This window comes from Peromyscus maniculatus, chromosome 21 (assembly GCF_049852395.1).
Source record: "Peromyscus maniculatus bairdii isolate BWxNUB_F1_BW_parent chromosome 21, HU_Pman_BW_mat_3.1, whole genome shotgun sequence".
NCBI classification, from domain to species: Eukaryota; Metazoa; Chordata; class Mammalia; order Rodentia; family Cricetidae; genus Peromyscus; species Peromyscus maniculatus.
The window spans coordinates 39,974,751-39,998,866 of record NC_134872.1 but is presented as its reverse complement, the minus strand read 5'-3'; the positions used below and the strand labels follow the sequence as shown (position 1 = coordinate 39,998,866).

Below are 24,116 nucleotides of genomic sequence, written 5' to 3'. Positions count from 1 at the left end.
CGCACAAAGAGGCTTGTGTGTCTTGACCACATTGATGAGCTAGTTCTCTTGAGTCACTCAGACACCAAAAGGATTCCCAGAAAGTTAGGGCCATTGTTCTCTAACATGCAATGTACTACACACAGTGCACAGGTGCACAAGTCCATTGAAATTAATGTTCAATTACACCCAGAGGAGCACACTCAAGTGAGAACACAACAAAATCAGTGAACTTTGGAATTGAAAATTAGCGTGCGTGCGCACAAGTACAGTGACAGGACAACTTGGAGGAGTCTCTCCTTCCACCATGTGGACCCAGGTAGCTGTATTAGGCAGGGTTCTCTAGAGGAATAAAACTTATAGAATGCATATATATATATATATGTATGTATATTCACATATATATGGGATTTATTAGAACAGCTTACAGGCTGTGGTCCAGCTAGCCCGACAACGGCTGTCTATCAACAGAAGGTCCAAGATTCTAGCAGCTATTCAGTCCATGAAGATGACTCTCAGCTGGTCTTCAGTATATGCCGTATATTCAGAAACTGGAAGATGGAGGTGCTAAGGCCAGTGAAGCAATGGACTTGCTAGCAAGAGTGAGAGCAAGCAGGCAAAGAGAGCGAGCTTCCTTCTTCCATGTCCTTTATGTAGGCTGCCCGGAGAAGGGGTGGCTCAGATTAAAGGTGGACCTTCTCACCTCAAAAGAGCCAGATTAAAAGTAGGTCTTCCCACTTCAAATGATTTAATTAAGAAAAAATTCCCTGTGCTGGGCAGTGGTGGTGCATCCCAGCACTCGGGAGGCAGAGGCAGGTGGATCTCTGTGAGTTCAAGGCCAGCATGGTCTACCGAGCTAGTTCTAGAACAGCTAGGGCTACACAGAGAAACCCTATCTTGAAAAATCAAAAGAAAAGAAAAAAAATCCCTATCTCAACTGGCACTGACTGAGCCTCAGGATGTTCTCAGCTCAGGACACATCCACAGGCCCAGAATGACAGCCCAGTATGGAACCAAATCCTCACCTTCCAGATTCAGGTACCGCTGCCCCATCACACACTCCCTCCCCTTCCTCGAATTCAAAAGGGACATTCTGGGTTAGTGCCAGAGTAGGCTAGGGCCTACTCTGAGTAGGTTAGTGCCAGTTAGTAGGCTAGGGCCACGAAGCTCAGCAAAAGAGGCTCTGCCTGGTAGGAAACATGAGGAAGCCCAGATTTGCTACTCAATCCAGTAGAGAACAGTAACTGGGAGATGGACAACTGAATTCCAGAAATTTAGATGTGCCCTTTTACCCACATTAAAAAAGAAAACAGGCATGGGCTGGAAAAAATATCTCAATGGTTAAGAGCACTTATTGCTCTTGCAGAGGACCTGGGTTCAGTTCCCAGCACCCACATGGCACCTGTGTATGTGTGTGGGCATGCATGTGCCAGGGTGCACGTGTAGAGGTCGAACACCTTGAGGAAGCTGGTTCTTTACTTACATGGGAGGTTCCAAGAGGTTGACCTCAGGTCATTGGACTTACACGGCAATCCCTTTCGCCCACTGGGCCATCTCACCAGCCCTGGTCCTGAAGTTTAAACAAACGGGTCCATGTTAAGATTAGGAATACGGTCAGGTATGGGGAGTAATCTTTTTGTACAATATGAATATGTATTGCTCTCATTGTTAATAAAAAAGCTGATGGCTACACAGGATTTTTGAGGCAGAGAGAATGCTGGGAAGAAGAAGGGCAGAGTCAGAGGAATTTCAAGAGAGCAGAAAGAAACAAGATAAACATGCCATGTTGAAAGAAAGTTACATCCATGTAGCACAGGGTAGATATGAAATATAGGTTAATTTAAAATGTAAGAGTTAGCTAGTAACAAGCCTGAGCTATTGGTCGAGCATTTATAATTAACATTAAGTCTCTATGTGGTTATTTGGGAGCCAGGTCTTGACAAAAAACCTGCCTACAATTATTCCTAGTGCTAGGAAGGCAGAGGCAGATGGATCTCTGAGCTTGAGTCCAGCCTGGTCTCTAGAGTGAGTTCCAGGGCAGCCAGAGTTACACGGAGAAACCCTGTCTTAAAAACAAAGAAATCCTTCACAGTCACTTGGGTTTGAGTTAATTCTAGATGTAGTAAAGATGTAACCAAGAATAGTTATGACCAGTCATCCCTGTCAACTTGACACACAATCATATCTCCTTATGTCATGCTTAATTTCCAGTGAAAACAATAACCAGGTCATAATTATACCTAACATGATACAACTATCCCTTATACAACAGCAAAAAGCATTATATGTTTTAGAATGGGTAGCAATGTCCCTTGAGGGCCATTCTTTTAGTATCTTAAATGTAAATATGATAATCACTGAAACTCTCTTAATTCCGGTTATATTAAATGGTAAAAAAAATTCAGGAAATATGTCAACTCATGTCAACTATAATCCTTTCTATAACTCATCATGTGGCCTTAGATGATATTTAGCTTTACCTTTCTCTATGACCCATTCTGTATTTCCTCCATCCATGGCAAGAGCCTCAGCAGGTCTTGGCTCTTTTCCTGAAGGAGTGACCCAGACCTTCATTCCTGATGGGCTTGTGCCCTTTGTCATCCTTCTGGATCAGGCTGTTGTAGTTTCCCATGGCTTTAACCACAGGACGCGGTGGCACCAAGAGATGCCCTAAAGGGTCTCCTGCACTCCAGACATAATCCAATATCCCAATGGTAATCAGGATCAGTCACCCCTCCTAACATTGCTATTCCTTTCTTAGCCTGTTAGTTTAAGGGCATTAGAAGCCCAACAAAATGACCAGGGGGGCGGGAATCTGAGCTTCCAGGTCAATGGGATGTTTGTTGTGGCTCCTAGCAGGAGCACTCCCCGCTCTGGAACCAAACTTTTAGGCCAACAGAACTTAAGGTTGCTGGAACAGGAAGCAAAAACTTTCCTAGTGGGTCACTAGGGGTGATGGCGAATGGAACTATTTCCTTTCTACGCCTTGATTCCTGAGCCCTTGGGTCCTGCCTATGGGAGAAATCACACCATCTGTTGAACGCTGATTCAAATCATATACTGCCTTCTGGACAACCCTGTTCCTGCCTTCCAGCTGCTGCAACCTAATTGATGCTGTAACTGTGTCTTCAAAAGGACATTCCATCTTTCTCTCAGGCCAGATGCTTCAAAATGGTGGGGAACATGGCAAGACCAGGGGATTTCATGATCGTGGACCGACTGTCATATTTGTGTGGCTGTGAAGTAAGTTCCCTGGTCAGAAGCAATACTGTGTGGAATACCATGTTGGTGGATAAAGCATTCTGTAAGTTCACATTCTGTAAGGATGGTGGTTCTGGCAGAAGCCTTACTTGCAGGAAAGGCAAACCCATAACCAGAATAAGTACTACTCCAGTAAGGACAAAGAGTTGTTCTTTCCACAGAGGAAGTGGTCCAACATAGTCAACCTGCCACCGGGTTGCTGGTTAGTCACTCCAGGGAATGGGGTCATATCTGGGGCTCAGTGTTGGTCTCTGCCGTTGGCAGACCTGGCACTCAGCAGCAGCTATAACCAGGTCAGCCTTGGTGACTGGAAGTCCATGTTGTCTAGCCCATGCATAACCTCCATCTCTGCCACCATGGCCACTTTGTTCCTGGGCCCTTGAGGCAATGGCAGGAATGGCTGGGGAGAGAGGCTAACTGTCCACAGAACAGGTCATCCTATCTACATGATTACTGAACTCCTCTTCTGCTGAAGTCACCTTTGATGAGCATTTACATGGGACACAACCCATGAATCTTCACATCCCATGCCCATTTGGAAATCTATTCAAATACTTCTTCCTCAGATGTCTTTCTCACCAATTTTCTAAAGGGGCTCTTTCCATGTCCCTGACCACCCAGCCAATCCATTGGCTATAACTCATGCACCAGTGAACATTTGCACATCTGGCCATTTCTCCTTCCAAACAAAATACATGACCATTAGCCAGGCGGTGGTGGCGCACGCCTTTAATCCCAGCACTCGGGAGGCAGAGCCAGGTGGATCTCTGTGAGTTCGAGGCCAGCCTGGACTACCAAGTGAGTCCCAGGAAAGGCGCAAAGCTACACAGAGAAACCCTGTCTCGAAAAACCCAAAAAAAAAAAAAAAAAAAAAACAAAATACATGACCATGTGTACTGCCCAGAGTTCTGCCCACTGTGAAAATATCCCTTTGTCTAAGTCTTTCGGGGTTGTCCCAGAAAGGGCTTGTAAAGTAGCTGCAGCTGCTGTCCACTTCTGGGTGATGCCTGCATAACATGAAGAACCATCAGTAAACCAGGCCCTTGTCTTCTCTTCCTCAGTCAACCAATCATAAGGCACATCCCATGAGGCTCTAGGTGTATGCTTGGCATCAGATGGCCTTGTAACTGGAGTAGAAACTTGCTCCACAATCCCAAAGGTCTCTTCTGGGACTCACCTATAGGGCCTGCCAAAGGCTCCAAGCAGCATCCCTATCTGCCACTGACACCTCCAGTACCATCAGCTCTGCTGGATCCCGTGGTCCATGCCTTAGAGCAGCCTGCACAGCAGCCTGGACCTGGTGAAGAGCCTGCTCCTGCTCCAGGCCCCACTCAAAGCCAGCAGCTTTCGGAGTCACTTGGTGTATGGGTTGGGAATACCACACTCAAGTGAGGAATGTGCTGTCTCCAGAACCCAGACAGACTCACTGCATGTGCTTCCTTCTTGGTGGTGGGAGGAGCCAAGTAAAATCATTTATCCTTCCCTTCACCTTGGAAGGAGCATCTCTGCACGCTCCACAACACTGGACTCCTTGAACTTCACTGAGGAAGAAGGCCCTTCATTTACTTCCCATCCTCTGATATGCATATGTGTTACCAAAGAGTTCAGAGTGGTTGCTACCTCCTGCTCACTTGGTCCAATCAGCATGGTGTCATCAATATAGTGTACCAATGTGATATTTGGTGGAAGAGACAGATGATCAAGATCCCTTCTTACTAAGTTGTGACACAGAGCAGGAGAGTTAAAATATAAACTGTAAAGGTATACTGCTGGCCCTGCCAACTGAAAGCAGATTGCTTCTGGTGGTCCTTATGGACAGGTTTCAAGGAAACGGCATTTGTTCGATCAATAGTTGCATACCATGTACCAGAAGATGTGTTTACTCTGCTCAAGTAAGGACACCACATCTGGTACAGCAGCTGCAATTGGACTTACTCCCTGATTGAGTTTTCAGCAGTCAACTGTCATCCTCCTTGATCCGTCTGTCTTCTGCACTGGCCAGATGGGAGAGTTAAAGGGAGATGTGGTGGGAACCCCCCCCCCCCCATCTTTCAAGTCCTTGATGGTGCCACTAATATTTTCGGTTCCTCCAGGGATGTGATAATGTTTTTGATTCACTATTTTCTTTGGCAAAGGCAACCTTAAAGGCCTCCATTTAGCCTTTCCAACCATAATATCCCTTACTCTAGAAGTCGGGAACCAATGTGAGAATTCTGCTAACTTCTAAGTATAACTACCCCAATTACGTATTCTGGGACTGAGAAAATAACCACAGAATGAGTTTGGGGACCCACTGGACCTACTGTGAGTCAGACTTTAGCCAAGACTCCATTAATCACCTGGCTTCCACAAGCCCCTACTTTAACTGGAGGGCCACAGTGTTTCTTGGGATCTTCCAGAATCAGCATCAATTCAGAACCAGTATCCAACAGACCCCAGAAAGTATGATCATTTCCTTTCCTCTAGTTTATAGTTACCCTTTTAGAAGGCCATAGGTCCCTCTGGGAAGGACTGGAGAAAGACTAACAGTGAAACTTTTGGTGTCTTATCAAGATCCTTCTTCAGGGGATCCTGGCCCTCCAAGGGGTTCTGGGTCCGGCTTAAGTCTGGAAGTTGATTCATCAGCCAAGATCCCCTTTTGCCACCATCCTATGGAGCCTTTCTTTCATTTGTTTGAGATTTTTCTGCTTATACAGATGGAACAAAAATTCAGTAAGCTTCTTACCTATTTCATGCCTGGAAACACCATGATTGATTAGCCACTACCAGTCATTCCATAGTGAAATTCACCTTGCCTGTGCTGATGATTACGTTAGGCCATTATGAACACTGGTTTGCCTATGCTGCCCATTACAATAACTATGATCACCTTGCCTTTGGTCATCTGGTCCCTGCTACCTCAGGTCTCAGTTAAAAGCACTGCACTTAATTCACCCAGTTGAGCAGCAGCACCTCCAACCCTAAGGTCTGGCACAAGGAAAAGGGCGACAACAGAACTCTTCAATGTGCTGGGTCCCCTCTCACCATTTTGTGTCTTTTAGGGGCAGTGGAGGGCCTGTCTTCTGGGCTTTCCCATTGTGGAGTATTAGGTTTTACCCAGTGTACCCACTCTGGCATTGTGATTTCCCCAAACCTTTAAATCCCTTTATCAACACTAAGCTGAGGGAGATCAGGTATTTCCAAGTGTTTTTCAGTAGGTCGTGTGTGTGTGTGTGTGTGTGTGTGTGTGTGTGTGTGTGTGTGTGTGTGTGTGTTTGTTTTGAAACAGGGTTTCACCGTGTAGCTCTGGCTGTCCTGGAACTCACTCTGTAGACCAGGCTGGCCTTGAACTCACAGAGATCTACCTGCCTCTGCCTCCTGAGTGCTGGGTTTGAAGGCATGTGCCACCATCGCCAATCTCCTTTTTTTTTTTTGTTTTTTTTTTTTGTTTTTATGAGACAGGGTTTCTCTACATAGCCTTGGCTGTCCTGGAACTCACATGCTGTGCATGGTGACTCATGCCTTTAGTCCAGCCACCACAGAGGGCAGAAGCAGGCAGATCTCCTAGGTAGAGGCTGGCCTGATCTATAGAAAGCCAATAAAGAAAAAAAAAAGATAGACTTTGCCTATGTGACTTCTTCTTGCCTCAGCCTCCTGAGTGTGTGATTATGGGTGCCTGTTACGACACCTAACTAAACATGTGATTTTCATCCTGTTTGAGTTCTGGTGAGTTATCCCATGGAGTTCTCAGTTAGGGTCCTGTGTGTGGCTTCCTTGTGGTTAGATTCAGGTTGCATGTTTTAGGCAGCCCTCTGTGCACCTCGTCAGAAGCCACACGGTGCCCATTTCTCCCCCTACTGTTGTTGTTAACTCTAATCACCGGGCCAAGGTGGGAGGCACAAGGTTTCTCTGCTGCTGTTCTACAGTTTTCTCCTCTGTCAGGAATCAGTACCTTACGGGAAGATGCTCCGAGATTACATAAACATCCCATTTCCTGTCGTACTTTCGAAAGCTCCCAGGGTCAGCATCCACTGATGACTCTTGCCTGGAAAGATTGTCATTGCAGTGGCTGAAAACTAGTTTTGTTTATTTTTTAAAATAACTTGCAGTACTTCGAACAAATCAAACTGAAATAGAGAAGATCAAGGAAAAATCTACAATGAAAACATACCCAGAGCTCTCTAAATGGCTCAAGAGGAAAGGATGCTTGCTGTCAAGCATGATTATCTCAGTGGATACGGGAAACCATGTAGAGGAAGGAGAGAACTGACTCCCAAAGGTTGTCCTCTGACCTCCACATACACAGTGTGGGACAAGTGTGCCCAGAGGTTGTCCTCTGTCCTCCACATACACAGTGTGCTACAAGTGTGTCCACAAGTATACACATATATACAGAATAAATAAGTGTAAAACAAAATAAAAATGACATCCCCAAAGTCATTCTCAAAGATGGAAAAAGTAAAGCTGGGCATGGTGGCCTATGCCTTTAATCCCAGTACTTGGGAGGCAGAGGCAGACGGATCTCTGTGAGTTCGAGGCCTCCCTGGTCTATATATCTACATATCGTTACATATCGAGTCACAGGACAGACAGGGCTACATAAAAAGACCCAGTTTAGACAAGACAAAACGAGACGAAAAGGGAAATCAACAGCCTGGCGGTGATGATGATAATAAAGTGTGTCTGCATCTGCAAGCCTCGGAGTGTGCTTCCAAGAGAACGGTGACTTCTAAAAGCCTCCGCTTCAATACACACACACCATCTCCATGTTAGCTACAGGCTATGTTTGCACGCTGGAAGAATCTAATTTTAGAAGGAGTGGGCACAGCAGGAATCAAGTCCAGAAGAACTCGAGGCCTCCTGGGGTCAGCCCGTGTCTTCTCTTAAGACAGCAGAAGGTGCGTGAGCCTTGGCCTGGTGTCACAGGAGGGTGACACCAGCCCCGACCTTCCACAGGCCGGGTACCTGTTCACCTGGTTAAACACACAGCCTGCCTGCCACAGACAGCCTGTGGTGCTGACTGGTGCTCTAATATCCTGCAGCTTAATTAGCGAAACTCCCTGGGAGCACGGTCATTAAGCCAGCTAAAATACAGTAGCAAGTAGACTGAATCCCCAAAGCTCGGTTGGCAAGCCAACGCAGAAACAAAGGAAAGAGGGCTGGAGAGATGGCTCCAGAGTAGTTCGGGATGCTCCTTCACAGGACCTGAGTTCCTTTCCTATCACCCACATCAGGCAGCTCTCAACTGCCTGTGAACTCTAGCTTCAGGGCTTCTTCACCCTCTTCTGGCCTCTGTGGGTACCTGTGTATATATGCACACCCCGCCCCCCACATATACCCGTAATTAAAAAATGAATCTTGAGGCTGGAGAGATGGCTCAGAGGTTAAGAGCACTGGCTGCTCTTCCAGAGGTCCTGAGTTCAATTCCCGGCAACCACATGGTAGCTCACAACCATCTGTAATGAGATCTGGTGCCCTCTTCTGGCCTGCAGTGCAGGCAGAACACTGTATACTAAATAAATGAATAAATGAGTAAATAAATAAATAAATCTTTAAAAAAAAATGAATCTTAAAAAAAAAAAAAAGAAAAAAGGGTGGGTTGGGAGGGAATGACCATCTCCAGGTGAGCTCAAAGTACTGGTAACTCGTGTGGCTGAGGCGGCGGCAGCAGAGGTCCCCTCTGCCCAATCAGGGCACTCATGAGACCCATGGACCAGCGCTGCTGCTTCCAGGGTAACTAGGTCCTGCTGCTGCAAATACCATTCCTCCAAGGCATTCATCCGCCCACAAAAGAGTGGATAGTATTTTTTTTATACAGGTGCCTGTGTTCAGGCTTTTGACCACCCCTCGGCTCAGTCCTTGACTACATAACCATTTTCAAAAAAGTCAGGCAGGCCTATGGGAGCCAAGTCCAGCCCGATAGCAAGCAGCTCATTGTTTCTCCCTGAGCCTGCAACTGGAAACCTGAAGTCACCCCACCAACACGGCCGCGGACCGAGATGCTAACCATCGCCAGGACACCGGTGACCTTCAAGCCACTGAGATTGACAAAAGCGATGTGGTAAGCCACGGCAAAGGGAAGACCCCCCTTGCAATTATGGGACCCAAGTTCAGAGCTGTCAGGATGTGAACAAACACGCATCTTAGGATCAGTAAGAGGTAAGGAGATGTTAGGTGTGGCTAGGATGCAGGAGACAAAGGCCTCCTGTGGTCAAACTGGGAGACCGAATCAAAGTCTAACCTCTCCTTCTTTCTTGTTTTCCGTCCCAAATCCCTCGCTGCTCAGTCGGGCAGGACCTAGCCCTCTGTCTCATTCAAGGGCAGGCGAAGGACTGTACCTATCTCACCTCAGGCCCCCGGTGGGTGTGGCACCATGCCTAGGGCCCCCTCTTCCTGGGTTAGTACTTCCCCCAAAGCATGCAAGGCCAAGGTTCTCCCAGTCTCCATCCTGGCCTCACAGTGTGATTTCAACCCGTGACAACCCCCCACCCCCCCCACCCCTGCTTTTTCTCTTTTTCTTTTTGTTGTTGTTATTTTCCTGGCTTTATAGAAAAGAAAATAAATAAATACAGAAAAGCCAAAGCACTTTGAGCATCATTGTCAAAACAGTCAAGATTAATGCAGAACATTACAGCTGTCTTGTTGTTCTGAACATTCCCGTAGCAACATGCCATACTCGCAAAGCATCATGTTTTATGTGTTCTTTTAAACAAATATTTACTGGCCAGGAATGCTAGCGAGGGCAGTGGCTCTGGTCAGGGAGGTCTCCGCTCACAATCTGAAAGATGGAAGTTACAGGAGTGTCGTCCGCAAAACTCTCCATCCGTCAAACTGAGCAGGGCCTGGGAACAGCGAATGTTTCCGGAAAGACAAACAGCAACTCTTTTTTATGCCCGGGGAAACATTAAGAAACAGCACACCACAGGCCACACCACCCAACACAGAAACCATCCAGGCCAGACCTTGGCACATGGCACATTTGGCTGTATCCTGTTAAATGTGGGCTAACCTGATCATAGAGGGGGGGGGGGGCTTGGCTTCCCTAGGGAGAAGGCTAATCCTGAGCCGAATCCAGGAAAACTTAAAAAGGCAGCCACTGCACTAGAACTGACGCCCAGGCCCAGTCCAGGGACAGACAGACCCGAGCCCTGGGTGGGCACATGAACTGTGAGGCCCCGAGGAACTCACCGGGAAAATGAAGCTTTGGGTCCTCCTCGGTGAGTCTGATGGAGGCCCTACTCCTGGGAGCCTGGAGAGGAGGAACAGGAGGCCGGGGAGCCTCAGAAGATGGGGCAGGCCACCAGGGTGGGGTGGCTACCAGCAAGGACGTCGAGAGGACGGAGCTTCTGCGGAGGCCACTGGGCCTGCCACGCACGCAGCCACTGGGCCTGCCACGCATGCACGCACGCACGCACACCCACGCAGGGCGTACTCACCGTTACAACAGGTGGGCTCCGCTCACTCACGTGCTCCGCTCACGTGGCCCTGCAGGGGGGGGGGGGGCACACAACCACGTGCCCGCTACCGTCCTCGGCGGTTGGGGTCTGCTTCTGGTTTTCAGCCAGCGCTCTGTGCTCACACTTTGTGCCAATCGTACCACCTAACCCCCCCACCTGGGAGCCTTGCAGTTCACAGATCCGGGTGCGGAATACTTGCGCTTGTGGAGAGAAGAGGAGGTGTCGAGATTTGAACCCGGAACAGACAGTTGGCATCCTCACGATCCGATTTTCCCCCCGAAGTCGAGACGCTGCTACAATGTGTGTGTTGCCCGCCGTTCGACGCCTTCCACCATTAACGTTGGCCGCGTTCTGCTTTGAGAACAGATCTCTGTTCGGGGTGCACATCTGTGTGGGCATGCAAGCAGGCATCGGTGGTGTCAACCCTTCAGATTCACATTCAACAGACACTGCTTGAGCCCTGTCCCTGCACCTGACATTGAGCTAGGGTATTTACACACATGATTTCGGTTTAGCCTCAGCCGGTCCCGTCTTCGGTGAAAATCCCTGCCCTGCACTCTTGAGGAGCTGGTGCTTAATTAGGCATCACGCATGGCTAATTAATGATCTGCCTGCCCTGTGCTCCAGGCAGGAGAGCGGTAGAGCTAAGCTGAGCTTTGCCAGCCGGTCTCTGGGACTTTAGCAGAGTCGGTCTCCTGAGGGAGCCCTTCTTGGGGGGGCCGGGTTAGGACGTGCAGGATCACAGCCGCCCTGGTGTGCTGAGGGGGCCGTCTTGTTTGACCTTTATTTCTTTTAATGGGCCGCTTAATTCATCCGGCTTCCAGTTGTCACAGGCGTTTTCAATTTTAATTTAATTAGTTGTTTTTTTTTTTGAGACAGGCACTCACTGTGTACCTCGGGCTGACCTCGAACCCTAATTAAAAACTCCAGTCCTCCTGCCCTCGGCCTCATGAGGGCAGGGTTTGCTCCGGGAATCAACCCCGTCCTCTCTGAATTCCTTACTGTGTTTTTGGAAAGCGCCTGCCATCTTAAATGTTTAGGCAGGTCCCTCTTTGAAAGTTTAATAGAAAGAGACGGCGCCAGACCCGGCAAAAATGAGAATAACCTACAGAGAGAGGATAATAACTCCGCGGACAAACTGCTTCCAGAAATAGGGCCGCATTTGCTTTCCCCAGCCGGCTAGAGGGCGCCAGTGCCCTAGCCAGTTTTCAGACAAGAACCAGGCTCGAGGGCCCCCTGCTGGGTTGATGGGAGCCCAGCCTGAGCCCAGGGCTGTTGTTACTATTGGCCTGTGCCTTTCCTCGTCTCCCAGGAAGTTCCTTTTAATTTAGGGACTCCCTGTTCAGGTTTTGTATCTTTAGGACTTTTTTTTTTTTTTTTGCATTCATCCAGGGGATCCTGCAAAGAGTGGACAAGGAGGTTTGGTAAACTGGGCAGCTTCAGACCTTGCCTGTCCTTTTCCCCCTGAAGATGCCTCTCCTCTTAGGATCTGCTTCCTTTGGTCTTGCTCTAGAGCGCTGCGGAATATTTGTTTACACTGTAAAGACGTGTCTCTGTCTAAGGCGCCGTCTGAGTGATTTAATAAAGAGCTAAATGGCCGATAGCTAGGCCGGAGACAATAGGTGGGACACCCGGGTAGAGAGAGGCACTGAGGGGCAAGAGCCTCGGAGCCCAGGGGACGCCAGGGAGACACTGAAGAGGTCGGATAGACAGTATGGAGTAGAGGGGACCGAACCACGTGGTGGAACGTAGATTAATAAAAGCAGGTTAATTGAAGTCATAAGAGCTAGTGCGACCAGCCTAAGCTAGTGGTCAAGCTTTCATAATTAATAAGAAGTCTCGCCGGGCGGTGGTGCTGCACGTCTTTAATCCCAGCACTCGAGAGGCAGAGGCAGGCGGACCTCTGTGAGTTCGAGGCCGGCCTGGGCTACAGAGTGTCGAGAGGCAGAGGCAGGCGGACCTCTGTGAGTTCGAGGCCAGCCTGGGCTACAGAGTGAGTTCCAGGAAAGGCACAAAGCTACACAGAGAAACCCTGTCTCGAAAAACCAAAAAATAAAGAAGTCTCTATGTCATTATTTGTGAGCTGGTGGCGGCCAAAAATGTTTACACTAGAGAACCACATACATATGTACCCACACCTGCCTAGGGAGCCTATTGAACCAAAGTCAATCTCTCTCCTCTGTCTCTGTCTCTGTCTCTGTCTCTGTCTCTGTCTCTGTCTCTCCCTCCCTCCCTCCCTCCCTCCCTCCCTCCCTCCCTCCCTCCCTCCCTCCCTTCAGTAGCCCAGGCTGATCTGGAACTCACTACATAGCCTAGGGTAACCTCCAGTTCACTGCAATCCTTCCTCATTCTCCCAAATGCTGGATTACAGAGGTTAGCCGCCATCACTGCTGTGAATGGATCTCCTAACCCAGGAAACAGGTGGCTTTAGGGCCTAAAGTTGAGGTCGAAGCAGGGGGCTGTCCAGACAGAACAGTGCCGAGCACTACCCCTCTGTCCTCCCAGGATCACCCTGAGCGTCTCTCCCTGTTGTCTGTGCTGGGGGCCGGAGGGGGGGCCACTTTCCTCCACATCTGTGTCAAAGGACTTCCTGGGGTTCCTAGAAGGCTGCCCTAGCTGCCAGTGGAGTTCACTGGTAGGAAAAGGGGGAGGGGAGAGGTGTGGGCTTTTGTCTCACACCCGCGCCCCTCTCACTGCGGTAACACGAATTCCTAAATGGTCTTTTAACAAAAACCTGGAGCCAGAATATTGGGGTGGATTGGGGTGAAGGATCAGAGAGACAAAGTTACAAGCCACCTCTTACCGCTAGAACTCCTTATATACCCTTCTCCGCCCATCCATATCATTTCCTGTCTCAACTTTCCTAGTGCTGGGATTAAAGGCATGTGACTCCCAAGTACTGGCCTTAAAGGTGTGTGCCACCACCTGCCTCTGTTTCTCTCCTAGACTGAGTCAATCTCATGTAGTCCAGGGTGGCTTTGAACTCACAGAGACTCAGACAGATCTCTGCCTCCCGAGTGCTAGGATTAAAGGTGTGTGCCATACTGCTGCCTGGCATTTATATTTAATCTAGTGGCTTGTTCTGGTCTCTGATCTGCAGGCAAATTTATTAGGGTACGCACCCTGCTTTGGCACAGCCCTCGCCAGGTAACAATTCCACTGTGCCTTGTGGGTCTCATGGAGGACTCAGTGAGGCACCTAACAACGGGGTAGGGGCTGACTCCGGCCGCCCGGCTGTCACACTAGACTCCTTTTGTTCCATAAAATAAAAGATGCCTTCAATAAGCGTGCGTCTTTATCTGACCCCTGAGCCCTGTGATAGCAAGGCCTAATGCTGACGGCAATTCCAGAGGACCCATTTTGGATTTGTGGTGTCTGCATAAAAAAACATTTCACTCTGATCTGAATGGGTTTTTGCTCCAAGCAGCCAACCAGAGATTCAGCCTTGGGTCTCATCCTCCTCAGGCCTCCAGAGGGTTCCTGGGGGCAGACCTGGCAGGACCGAGGAGCATTTACCCCCTTACCCCTGTCGTCATTAAAAACTTGCCTAGCACACACCTGCCACGGTGCCCAGGGACGCTGGGGCCACTAAAGCTCAGCCTCACATCACAGCTAGCAGACTGGACCTGAAGAGCCTTCTGACTCCATTACTTCAGGCTTTGTTGGTTCTGACCATACCAAGGACAGCGAGACACACACACACACACACACACACACACACACACACACACACAGAGCAGAAATCAAATTTGACTCAATTACCAGCCTTGGCTTTGGTCCATGGAAAAGACTTAATATAATTGCCTTAATATTCAATAAGAATTAGTAAAAAAACAAAACAAAAACAAAAAACCAACTCCTCCAAATGATATCAGTGGCTGACTTTAAAGAGATCCTTATAATTTCTGAATGGGTAACACAGTCACAGCGCTAAAAACACTGAAAATCTGAACTAAAATGTCTTCTTTGTACCCCTGCTCCCCTTCACGGCCCCTCCTCAACTTCGTGCTCACAGAGGTAACAGCTTGTATTCATTTTTCCACGTCCAGAATTCCATCCTCCCTTTTTCACTCAAGACAGGATTTCTCTTTGGATCCCTGGCTATCCCAGGACTCACTCTGTAGACCAGGCTGGCCTTTTGCGAACTCAGAGATCCATCTTCCTCTGCCTCTGGGGTGCTGGGATTAAAGGCTTGCGCCATCATCACCCGACCAGAATCCCTTTAAAAAAGTTGTAGTCTGTGGGCACATGCACGTCATGGTTAGAATGTGGAGGTCAGGGGATAGACAACTTGTGGGAGTCCCCTGTGGGTTCCAAGTGTCAAACTCAGGCTGCCAAGCTGGGCTGAAGCATCCTTACTGAGCCATCTTCCTGGTCCCCATACTTCCTCTTTGTATAAAGAAGCACGTTGAACAGAGCACTTGGAGGCTGACATTTACCGCGTTTCCATTCATTGGCTGTGTTTTAGGCACTTGTTCTGACATCTGCAGCAGAGTGGGTGGAAGTGGAGGACACTGGGTCAAGTGAGGGAAGCTGAGCACAGAAAGACAAGCACCACAGGTTTCCTCTCTATTGGAAGCTGCACAAGATGCCCTCACAGTAACATAGAGATTGCTAGACGCTGGGAAGGATCAGGAGGGAAGGGAGATAAAGGAAAGCTGGATTCAGTTAGTGTCCACCACACACATGTGTGAGAATAACACACCACAGGGAACCCCATTAACATGTACAATTAATCCATTTTTCCTCTTATTTCTCTCTCTCTCTCTCTCTCTCCCCCTTCCTTCCTTCTTTCTTTTCTTTGCTTTCCCTTCCCTTTCTTTTTTCTTTTCTCTTTTCTTTTCTCTTTTCTTTTCTTTTCTTTTCTTTTCTTTTCTTTTCTTTTCTTTTCTTTTCTTTTCTTTTCTTTTCTTTTCTTTTCAAAACAAGGTCTCACTGTGTAGCCCCAGCTGGCTGGGAACTCACTACGTAGACCAGGATGACCTCAAACTCACAGAGATCTTCCTTCATCTGCCTTCATCTGCCTCCTGGGTTCTGAGATTAAAGGAGTATGCCACCGCTCCTTAATGCATTTTAATACAAAAAATAATACAAAGTAGAACTAAGGCACAGAGTTAGTGTAAGGTAGTTTGCCAGAGTGGCAGCTCACAGAAAATGCAAACGATCAATACACAACTGGAAAGATGTGCCCGAGGCCTTGGCTCTGCACTGCTCATTCAGAAAGAGGCAAACAGCAAAACCCCTACCGGTGGGGAGCAGGAATTGCTCCAAACTTTTGTGCAAACAACTCAGCAGAATGTGCCAAAGAGTTTCACACGCACTCCTGTGATCCCAACTCTATGATGCACTGCCACATGCAGGGGAGGCAAACACCCACCCCCAAACCAAAAAACAAGCCAGCAATTTGGCCTGGTCCATGGTGGCACACTCCTGTATTCCCAGCACTCAGAAGTGGAGGGTACAAGGGTTAAGAGTTCAAGGCTAGCCTGAAGTACGGAGTGAGACCACATAAAGCAGTGGTTCTCAACCTTCCTGATGCTGCAACCCTTTAATACAGTTCCTCATGGTGTGGAAAAATATAAAACCGTTTTGTTGCCGCTTCCTAACTGTAATTTTGCTACTGTTATGAATCATAATGTAAATATCCGATATGCAGGATTTCTGATGTTTGACCCTCAAAGGGGTTATGACCCACAGGTTGAGAACCACTCCTCTACAACCGAAAGGGCTGGGATGTACCTCAGTGGTAAAACATCTGCCTAGCATGGGCGCTTGGTCTGGGACATCTTCTGCTACTATGGAGGAACCACATTATCTTTCTAGTGCTTCTGACTGAGCTCACTTTGAGGCTTTTGAAAAAAAGAATCCTCAAAAACAAAACCCCAGAAACCTGAATATTCACCAGGGGGATACTTGGAGCTATTCCAGTACATTTATAAAGAATATTATGCAGCAATTATATGTTAGATATATCTATGTTTTTATCTGGAGGCATGTCCACAAAACAGTCTTTAAAGTAGAAAAGCAATTTATCAATCATTTATATTTTTATCTCACAAGTAAATACATTCCATGTATATGCACTTCTTTATACCGATTCTTTGAACATATTTACATAAGATTGGAACTGGTCCCCAGGGGATATAACACAGGGACCTGACTGAAGCCACTTTTGTTGTCACCCTGGAGAATTCTAGGAGGCAGAGCTTCCAAATCCCACAATACACAAAGGATGGCCTCACCTCCCCCTGCTTCAAATCATTTCCAGACTCAAAATGTTAATTGTGCTGAGGTTGAGAAAGTTTGGCTTGGAAGGGCAGGCAGGAAGAATAAACACCACATTGCCGGCTTTTTTTCTTACAGATTTGTTATGGGATTTATTACAATGTGCTTTTATTTTGAAAACTGGGATGGTTTGAATTAGAACGGCCCCTATAGGCTCATATATTTGACGGCTTGGTCATTAGGGGTGACACTACTTACAGGGATTAGGAGGTGTGGCCTTAGTGGAGTAAGTGTGTTACTGGGGGTGGACTTTGGTGCTTTTTTTTTTATGTATTCAATTTATTTTATGTGCATTGGTGTGGGGGTGTCAGATCCCCTGGAACTTGAGTTACAGACAGTTGTGAGCTGCCATGTGGTTGCTGAGAATTGAACCTGGGTCCTCTGGAAGATCAGCCAGTGTTCTTAACCACTGAGCCATCTCTCCAGGCCCAACTTTGGGGTTTTAAAAGCCGAAGCCTGTGGATCCAGAGGTAGAACTCTCAAGCTACTTTTCCAGCACCATGTCTGGCTGTGTGCCGTTCTGCTCTTTGCCATTATGACAATGGACTAATGACTCTGAAACTGTGAGCAAGCTCCAATCAAATACTTTCTTTTATAATGCTGCCGTGGTCATGGTACCTCTTCACAGAAACAGAACACTGACTAAAACAACTAAAAATTACCTTATAAGGTAAGAAATACTATTCAATAAAAGTTGATTGTTTTGACCAAAATAATGATGGAGTTGCAGATTGCTCCACAAGGGACAGAGATAGCAGTGGAGGGTAGACGGAGCTGGAGGCAGGAGGGGATGGGAACACCCTGACGCCTGGTCCTCAAACTGGTGCTCATGTACACAATCTTACATATGTGTTCATGTGTGTGCATATATATGTACATGCATGTGGAGGTCAGAGGTTGACACCATGATGCCCTTGATTGCTCTCCCTGTTGCTGTGGATATCGTTCTATATAAATAAAACACTGATGGCCAGTGACCAGACAGGAAGTATAGGCGGGACAAGGAGAGAGGAGAACTGGGGAAACAGGAAGAAGGAGGGAGAGACACTGCAGCCACCGCCAGGACAAGCAACATGTAAAGATGCTGGTAAGCCACCAGCCACATGGCAAGGTATAGATTTATGGAAATGGGTTAACTTAAGATATAAGAACAGCTAGCAAGAAGCCTGCCACGGCCATACAGTTTGTAAGCAATATAAGTCTCTGTATTTACTTGGTTGGGTCTGAGCGGCTGTGGGACTGGCGGGTGACAGAGATTTGTCCTAACTGTGGGCAAGGCAGGAAAACTCAAGCTACACCCTGTTATTTGTGTGTGTGTGTGTGTGTGTGTGTGTGTGTGTGTGTGTGTGTGTGACAGAGTCTCTCACTGGACATGGAGCTCACCATTTTGGCTAGACTGGCTGACCAGGATCTTGCTGCCTCTGTTTCCCAGTGTTGCTATTACAGGTCTGGCCTGCTGAACCCAGCTTTATTTGGGCACTGGAGCCCAAACTCAGGGTCCTATGGTTACATTTTATGGACTGAGCCATTTCCCAGCCTCCACACTGAAAGGACCAAGCAGACACCATGACAGGCTGCTCAGTCTTCTCTCGGAGATCAGGCCTCAATTTCAGTTTCCTGAGACTGAGCAAGCAGTCTCTGGGAGGGCTGTGAACAAAAGACAAGGTCCTTGCAGTAGCTCCCTTTCTGCATGTACTCTGACTGCTCAAAGTTCAGCCAGATGTTTACTGTCTGGGACCCCTCACCAACTTAGAGTTATGTGCATGAGTCAAGGACAGAGCCTGGACCACTGAGCCAGCCCCCACAGTCAGTATGTGCTTGGCCAGCCAGCCCCCATGGCGGCTCAAGGACAAAGCCTGGGACTTGTGCTGGACAGCCCCCAAAGTGATAACTGTAACCACCAACCAGTAAATTCAAAAGTTACATACCCTCACCCAATTAAAAGAGAACACAGATAAAAGTAAACCAATCCGAGTTGCACCCGTGCAAACCCTCCCCCCACCCCACCCCCACCCCGAAGGGCTTGTGGATTTTGCCTTTTAAAAGCTAGCCACACAAAGAAAGAGCAACTCCTCCCTCCCTCACTGTATTGGGTGTAGGAACGAGTTTCCTGTTTAGACTTGTGTCTATAGAATAAACCTTGCTGTTGCATTCTGGACATCCAAGGTCTTCAGTGGTCTCTTTGGGGGGGGGGGTCACAATCTGGGCATAACTCACACATCCAGTCTTGGTGACCAGATTGAGGGTCAGATTTTCTTGAGCCGGACAAGTCCTGACAAAATTTTCCTATTTTTAGGAAAACCTATGAGAGTGAGAAACTAGTATGTATTGGTTACCTTTCTATTGCTGTGATAAAACACTGTGACCCAAGCAACTTATGAAAGTGTTAATTCGCTTACAGTTTCAGAGGGTTAGAATGCATGATGGGGGAACAAAGACTTGATGGCAGAACATCTGGGAGCTCACATCCTGATCTGAAAGTAGGAGAAAGCAAGAGACAGAGCTAACTGGGAATGGAATCTTTTGCAATCTCAGAGCCCACCACCAGTGGTACATCTCCAACAAGGCTACACCTCCTAGTCCTTCCCAAACAGTTCCACCAACTGGGGACCAAGTATTTAAACACAGGAGCTTATGGGGGCATTCTCATTCAAATCACCACAAAGTCTAAGCCAAAATTTTACCTTGGGCCAGCAGAATGGCTTAGTGGGTAATGGATGGTACTTGCCACACAGGCCTGAGGACCAGAGTTCAAGCCCCGGAACAGAAAGTTAGAAGGAGAGAACTGACTCCACAGAGTTGTCTTCTGACCTCCACAAGCATACTGTGGCATGTGTGCGCCCACATATGTACACACACACACACACACACACACACACACATCTTCAGTAATATAAAATAAAGTTTTAATTTCCATATTAGAGCTTGGAATATTCCATTTTACAGTGAGGCATTGGGGACTTATATCAGAACTGAATATTCACTGGCTTGCTAAGAGGCAGGTTAGTAGATATTCACTGAAACAAGGGTTTGTGGTTAAGATAGGAAAACTCTGGCTTAAAACAGGTAAATTAAACAGGATTCTGTGGTGATATACTGTGTAACCTAATAAAATTTGCTTGAAGATCAGAGGACAGAACAAGCCACTAGATTAAACATAGAGGCCAGGCAGTGGTAGCACACACCTTTAATCCTAGCACTCTGGAGGCAGAGATCCATCTGGATCTCTGTGAGTTCAAAGCCATCTTAGATTACATGAGAGTGTCTCAGTCTAGGAGAGAAACAGAGCCAGGTAGTGGTGGCACACACCTTTAATAACAGCACTTGAGATCTCATGCTTTTGCTTGGGAAGCACACACGCCTTTAATCCCAGCACTAAGAAGGAAGTAATATGGCTGGGCGGAGAAAGGTATATACGGCGTGAGGAGACCGGAACTTTTAGGCTGGAGACCTTTTGGGTGAAGACTCAGGATTTCAGTCAGAGGATTCGTGGAGTTGGCAAGGTGAGATGTGGCAGTGAGATCAGCATTTGCCCCAATATCTAGCTCTGGGTTTTTTTTTTTTTTTTTGGTTGTTGTTGTTGTTTTAATGAAAAGACTATTTAACATTTGAGTTACGGGATTCTTTGCTGCAGGCCTCATCAGACCATCACATTTGGAAGCATGCATCTGCAAGAGAGGAGTCCTCAAATGAAGGACTTCCTTGTCTCCATCAAGTCCTGTTTCCAAAGAGTGTATTCTGAAATTTGCATTTGATGGAATACAAGAAATACTCACCTAGTATTAATTTTCTTGACTGTTACCAAAAGGAAAAAAAGATGGATGAGCTAGCTGGTGGGGCTGGCTGTTTTTAATTCCCCTCACCAGACACCTAATGCAGGTACAAATCAATAATAAGTCCATGGGGGGAGTATTTCTTGAACCAAGGAATTTTTTTCCCAACTTAATCCGGATGACTGTAGTGGAGGTCAGGAAGGAACATTGAAAACCATGCCAGTGAAACACATTTTCAAACAGGATCAAGGAATTTGGGGCCTCAGAACAGAGACTTTTTTTTTCTTTCTTGAGGGCGGCATCCACAAAGACCAGGTTAGTTGCTCTGAAGCAATGTTTCACCAGCCCCTTTTGAAAATAACCCGCAAGGGGCAAATGGCAACACCTGGGAATTCAGTCCTTTGTAGTTAGCCACAAATCGAACTATAAGCTTCATATTTGGTCCAAGATTTACTAAAAGTTATTTGATAGTATCTTATGCCAGGCCTCTGCATGGTGTTGGAGATCCTGTCACTGGGGCACATTTAGGGAAGCATAGTGTTTCAGGAATATTCCACAATGTGAACAAAATGCTAGTGGTCAGTGTTTGAAAGTCTTCCAGCCGTCTTGCCGTGCGTTTTCACACTTTACCTGTCTGTGTGCAGTGGGGAGCAATGGAAGATGCTTTCTGTTTGGAGACCTTTGGCCACAGTACCTACTGTCATTTCCACTTGCATTATTAACTCTCCTTCCTTCCTCCTTCTAGCATGCTCCTCATTGGTCCATAACCTCACGGAGTAGCCACCAGGAGGTGTCCTACATCCATCTCTGTCCCTGGGGCTAACACCATCACATCCCATGACACTGCTGTAGGAGGAAATGGAGGGTGGTGCAAGCTTTTAATCCCAGCAGAGAGAGCCAGATTTCTGTGAGCTCGAGTCTGATCTACAAAACGAGTTCCAGATCAGTCAGTACATAGTGATACCCTGCCTAAAAAAACAAAACAAAAAGGAAGAGAAACTGAGGCCAAGACTGTGGGGGAGGTCCTGCCCAATTCTGACAGGGTGGGACAATGCAACAAGTTGGTGATGGCTAATGCTCTGCCTGAAGGACCCGAACCCGCGACTAACAGGCAGAGCAAACGAAAAAGTCTTCCTGAGCTCACGCCCAAGTTTGCACCATTTGTGGGGCTGCAGCAGGTCCCTGGCCGAGGGGGAACTTAAGCTTCCAACAGCACTTCCACAACAGGAGCGCCTAGGTGGCTGGGACTCAGAGGCGCGAGCCCGCAAGCGGAACAGCCACAAAACCGAAAGCCGCTGTCATGGTTACTGAAGCCACGCCTCCGGGACTGAGGGAGTCTGCGCGGCGGGCGAAGAGGCAGAGCTGCTCATGCGCAGCATCTACCTTCGCTGCTCGGGCAGGCTGGGGGCGGGGGGAGGAAGCGGAAGGCTGACAGGACGTTGACGGACGCCCATCACCGGAAGTCCCGCCTGTCTTGCCGAGCCTGTTCCCGGAAGTGCATCTGCTTGTCTCGGGCGAGATGGCTTCAAGGTTACTTCGCGGAGTGGGCGCTCTGGCGGCGCAGGCCCTGAGGGCCCGCGGGCCCGGTGGCGCGGTTGCGACGCGCTCCATGGCTTCTGCAGGTACGTGGCCCGCTGGGCGAGCCGGGCCGGTGTCCGTGGCCTCCGGGGTGGTTGGTAACGGGGCGGGCGAGCGGGGTCGGCCATTGAGCGCCCCCGGGCCCCGTTGACCACCTTCCGCCCCGGGAGCCTGCGTTCGGCGCGGTCTGGCTGAGTTCGGCCGCCCGCCCGATTGGCCGCTGCTAAGGTGCCCCGTCTGGAAGGTGCCGGGTGACCTTGGGAGACAGGGACTGTTGGAGGGATGAGAAAGGACTGGACCGACTTTCAGATTGCAGCCAGGACACCCTTACTGACTTGATTTTAGAAAAAGGTCGAAAAACGAGCTTCGGCGGTTGGTGGGGCAAGCTTCTCCTAAGGCTCTGGGAGTCATGACTCAGTGGGTTTAGGGGACCGTGGAAATACTTGGAAGCCCACCAAAGACGCTTACAATGTCACCTTGCCCGTGTTGATCATTTTAGCGTGTATTTATCGCGGTCCTATCTGTTGACATTCATTTTCCTTCCTTTAGGTGGTGTTCCTACTGATGAGGAGCAGGCCACAGGCCTGGAGAGGGAGATCATGATCGCATCTGAAAAGGGACTGGTGAGGAAAAACTCTCTGTGTCCTCTGGAGCCCTTGGACGGGGATGGGATTCGTGGAGTCTCCTGTCAGCCGGCATTTGGTCCTGGAAACCCAACTTGTAGGAACAGCCCCTTTGCAGTGTAGTTAGTTGTGGGGGGTGTCTGGCATAATTAGTCACTTCTTGTCTTTTTCAGGATCCATACAATATGCTACCTCCAAAGGCAGCTTCAGGCACCAAGGAAGACCCTAATTTAGTCCCGTCCATCACCAACAAGCGAATAGTGGGCTGCATCTGTAAGTACCTTGCCTTTGTTTTCTGGTACATCTGTTTATAACCTGCTACACAGGGTGTCTATAACTTGCTTCAGATACGTGCATGTGATTGATTGTGTGCATAAAGATACTCGTATAAATTATTGTAAGGGTTCTGACCGTCTCAAGCCTCAGTATGCATGAGAGGCCACCAGATTCAGACACCCTGGAGCTGTAGTTATACAAGCGAGGTTGTGAGCCACCTGATATGGATACTGGGAATTGAACTCAGGTTCTCTGGAAGAGCAATCCATGCTCTTAATTGTTGAACCATCTTTCCAGCCCAGATTTTTATGTACACACACACAAACACAATGCATATATACATATATACATATATACATGTGTGTATATATATACATATACATATGTGTACATACATATATGCGCACACACATACATATATATGTATAACTTGTATGCCAGGCATTAGGGATACAAACAAGTACTTATCCCACTTTGGGATTCTGCGTAGGGAATGGAATTGTTGGAACCAACAGTGACCCTGATACAAGGTTATTTCACTCAGCCCCATTTTTTAATTTGAAAGAGCAGAGCTTGAAGTGATCAGAGTCAACTGCAGGTTTTGTGGGTTGTTGGTTTTTTGGCCCCTGAAGTGTCTGCAGGAAAGAGATGAATGTTGCAAGTCTGCTGTGTACGCTGGAGCTGGATGACTTTGAGCCACCTTTCCCTTTCAGGTGAAGAGGATAACTGTACTGTTATCTGGTTTTGGCTGCACAAAGGCGACGCTCAGCGATGCCCAAGCTGTGGAACCCATTATAAGCTGGTGCCCCACCAGCTGACCCACTGAGCCCCTGCGATAACTTTTCAGAACGTGATGGAAAATTTCTCTCTAATAAAGACTAGCCATTGTATTGGCTCCTCCCATA

The 24,116-nt window shown here is 48.0% G+C and overlaps 2 protein-coding genes across 6 annotated transcripts in view; one reads left to right on the top strand and one right to left on the bottom strand.

The window, feature by feature from the left end:
• The window catches only part of Fam178b (family with sequence similarity 178 member B), a 135,030-nt gene extending 124,341 nt beyond the window's left edge, over positions 1–10,689 (bottom strand). The window contains exons 1-2 of one of the 5 annotated variants that reach the window (XM_042265659.2): positions 10,408–10,675; positions 1,463–1,549 (exon numbers count right to left, since the gene is read on the bottom strand). The gene's annotated coding sequence lies outside the window, so the exon portion shown is untranslated. Of the gene's footprint in view, positions 1–1,462; positions 1,550–7,171; positions 7,265–10,407 lie in introns of all 5 variants that reach the window. The other 4 variants (XM_076557486.1, XM_042265660.2, XM_076557487.1 and 1 more) reach the window with 4 other exon arrangements.
• An 11,509-nt stretch (positions 10,690–22,198) lies between these two features.
• Cox5b (cytochrome c oxidase subunit 5B) lies at positions 22,199–24,116 on the top strand. The gene is made up of 4 exons (XM_006987290.4): positions 22,199–22,356; positions 22,862–22,935; positions 23,109–23,208; positions 23,925–24,116. Exons 1-4 carry the CDS (start codon positions 22,254–22,256, stop codon positions 24,035–24,037), a joined length of 390 nt encoding a protein of 129 aa, XP_006987352.2. The 5' UTR covers positions 22,199–22,253; the 3' UTR covers positions 24,038–24,116.

Bases quoted from the DNA above. Each gene is read 5' to 3' on its own strand.
- Cox5b (XM_006987290.4), top strand. From the start codon at position 22,254: ATGGCTTCAAGGTTACTTCGCGGAGTGGGCGCTCTGGCGGCGCAGGCC. The intron at 22,357-22,861 runs GTACGTGGCCCG...TCCTTCCTTTAG, and splicing joins GCGCTCCATGGCTTCTGCAG to GTGGTGTTCCTACTGATGAG. The intron at 23,209-23,924 runs GTAAGTACCTTG...TTTCCCTTTCAG, and splicing joins GCGAATAGTGGGCTGCATCT to GTGAAGAGGATAACTGTACT.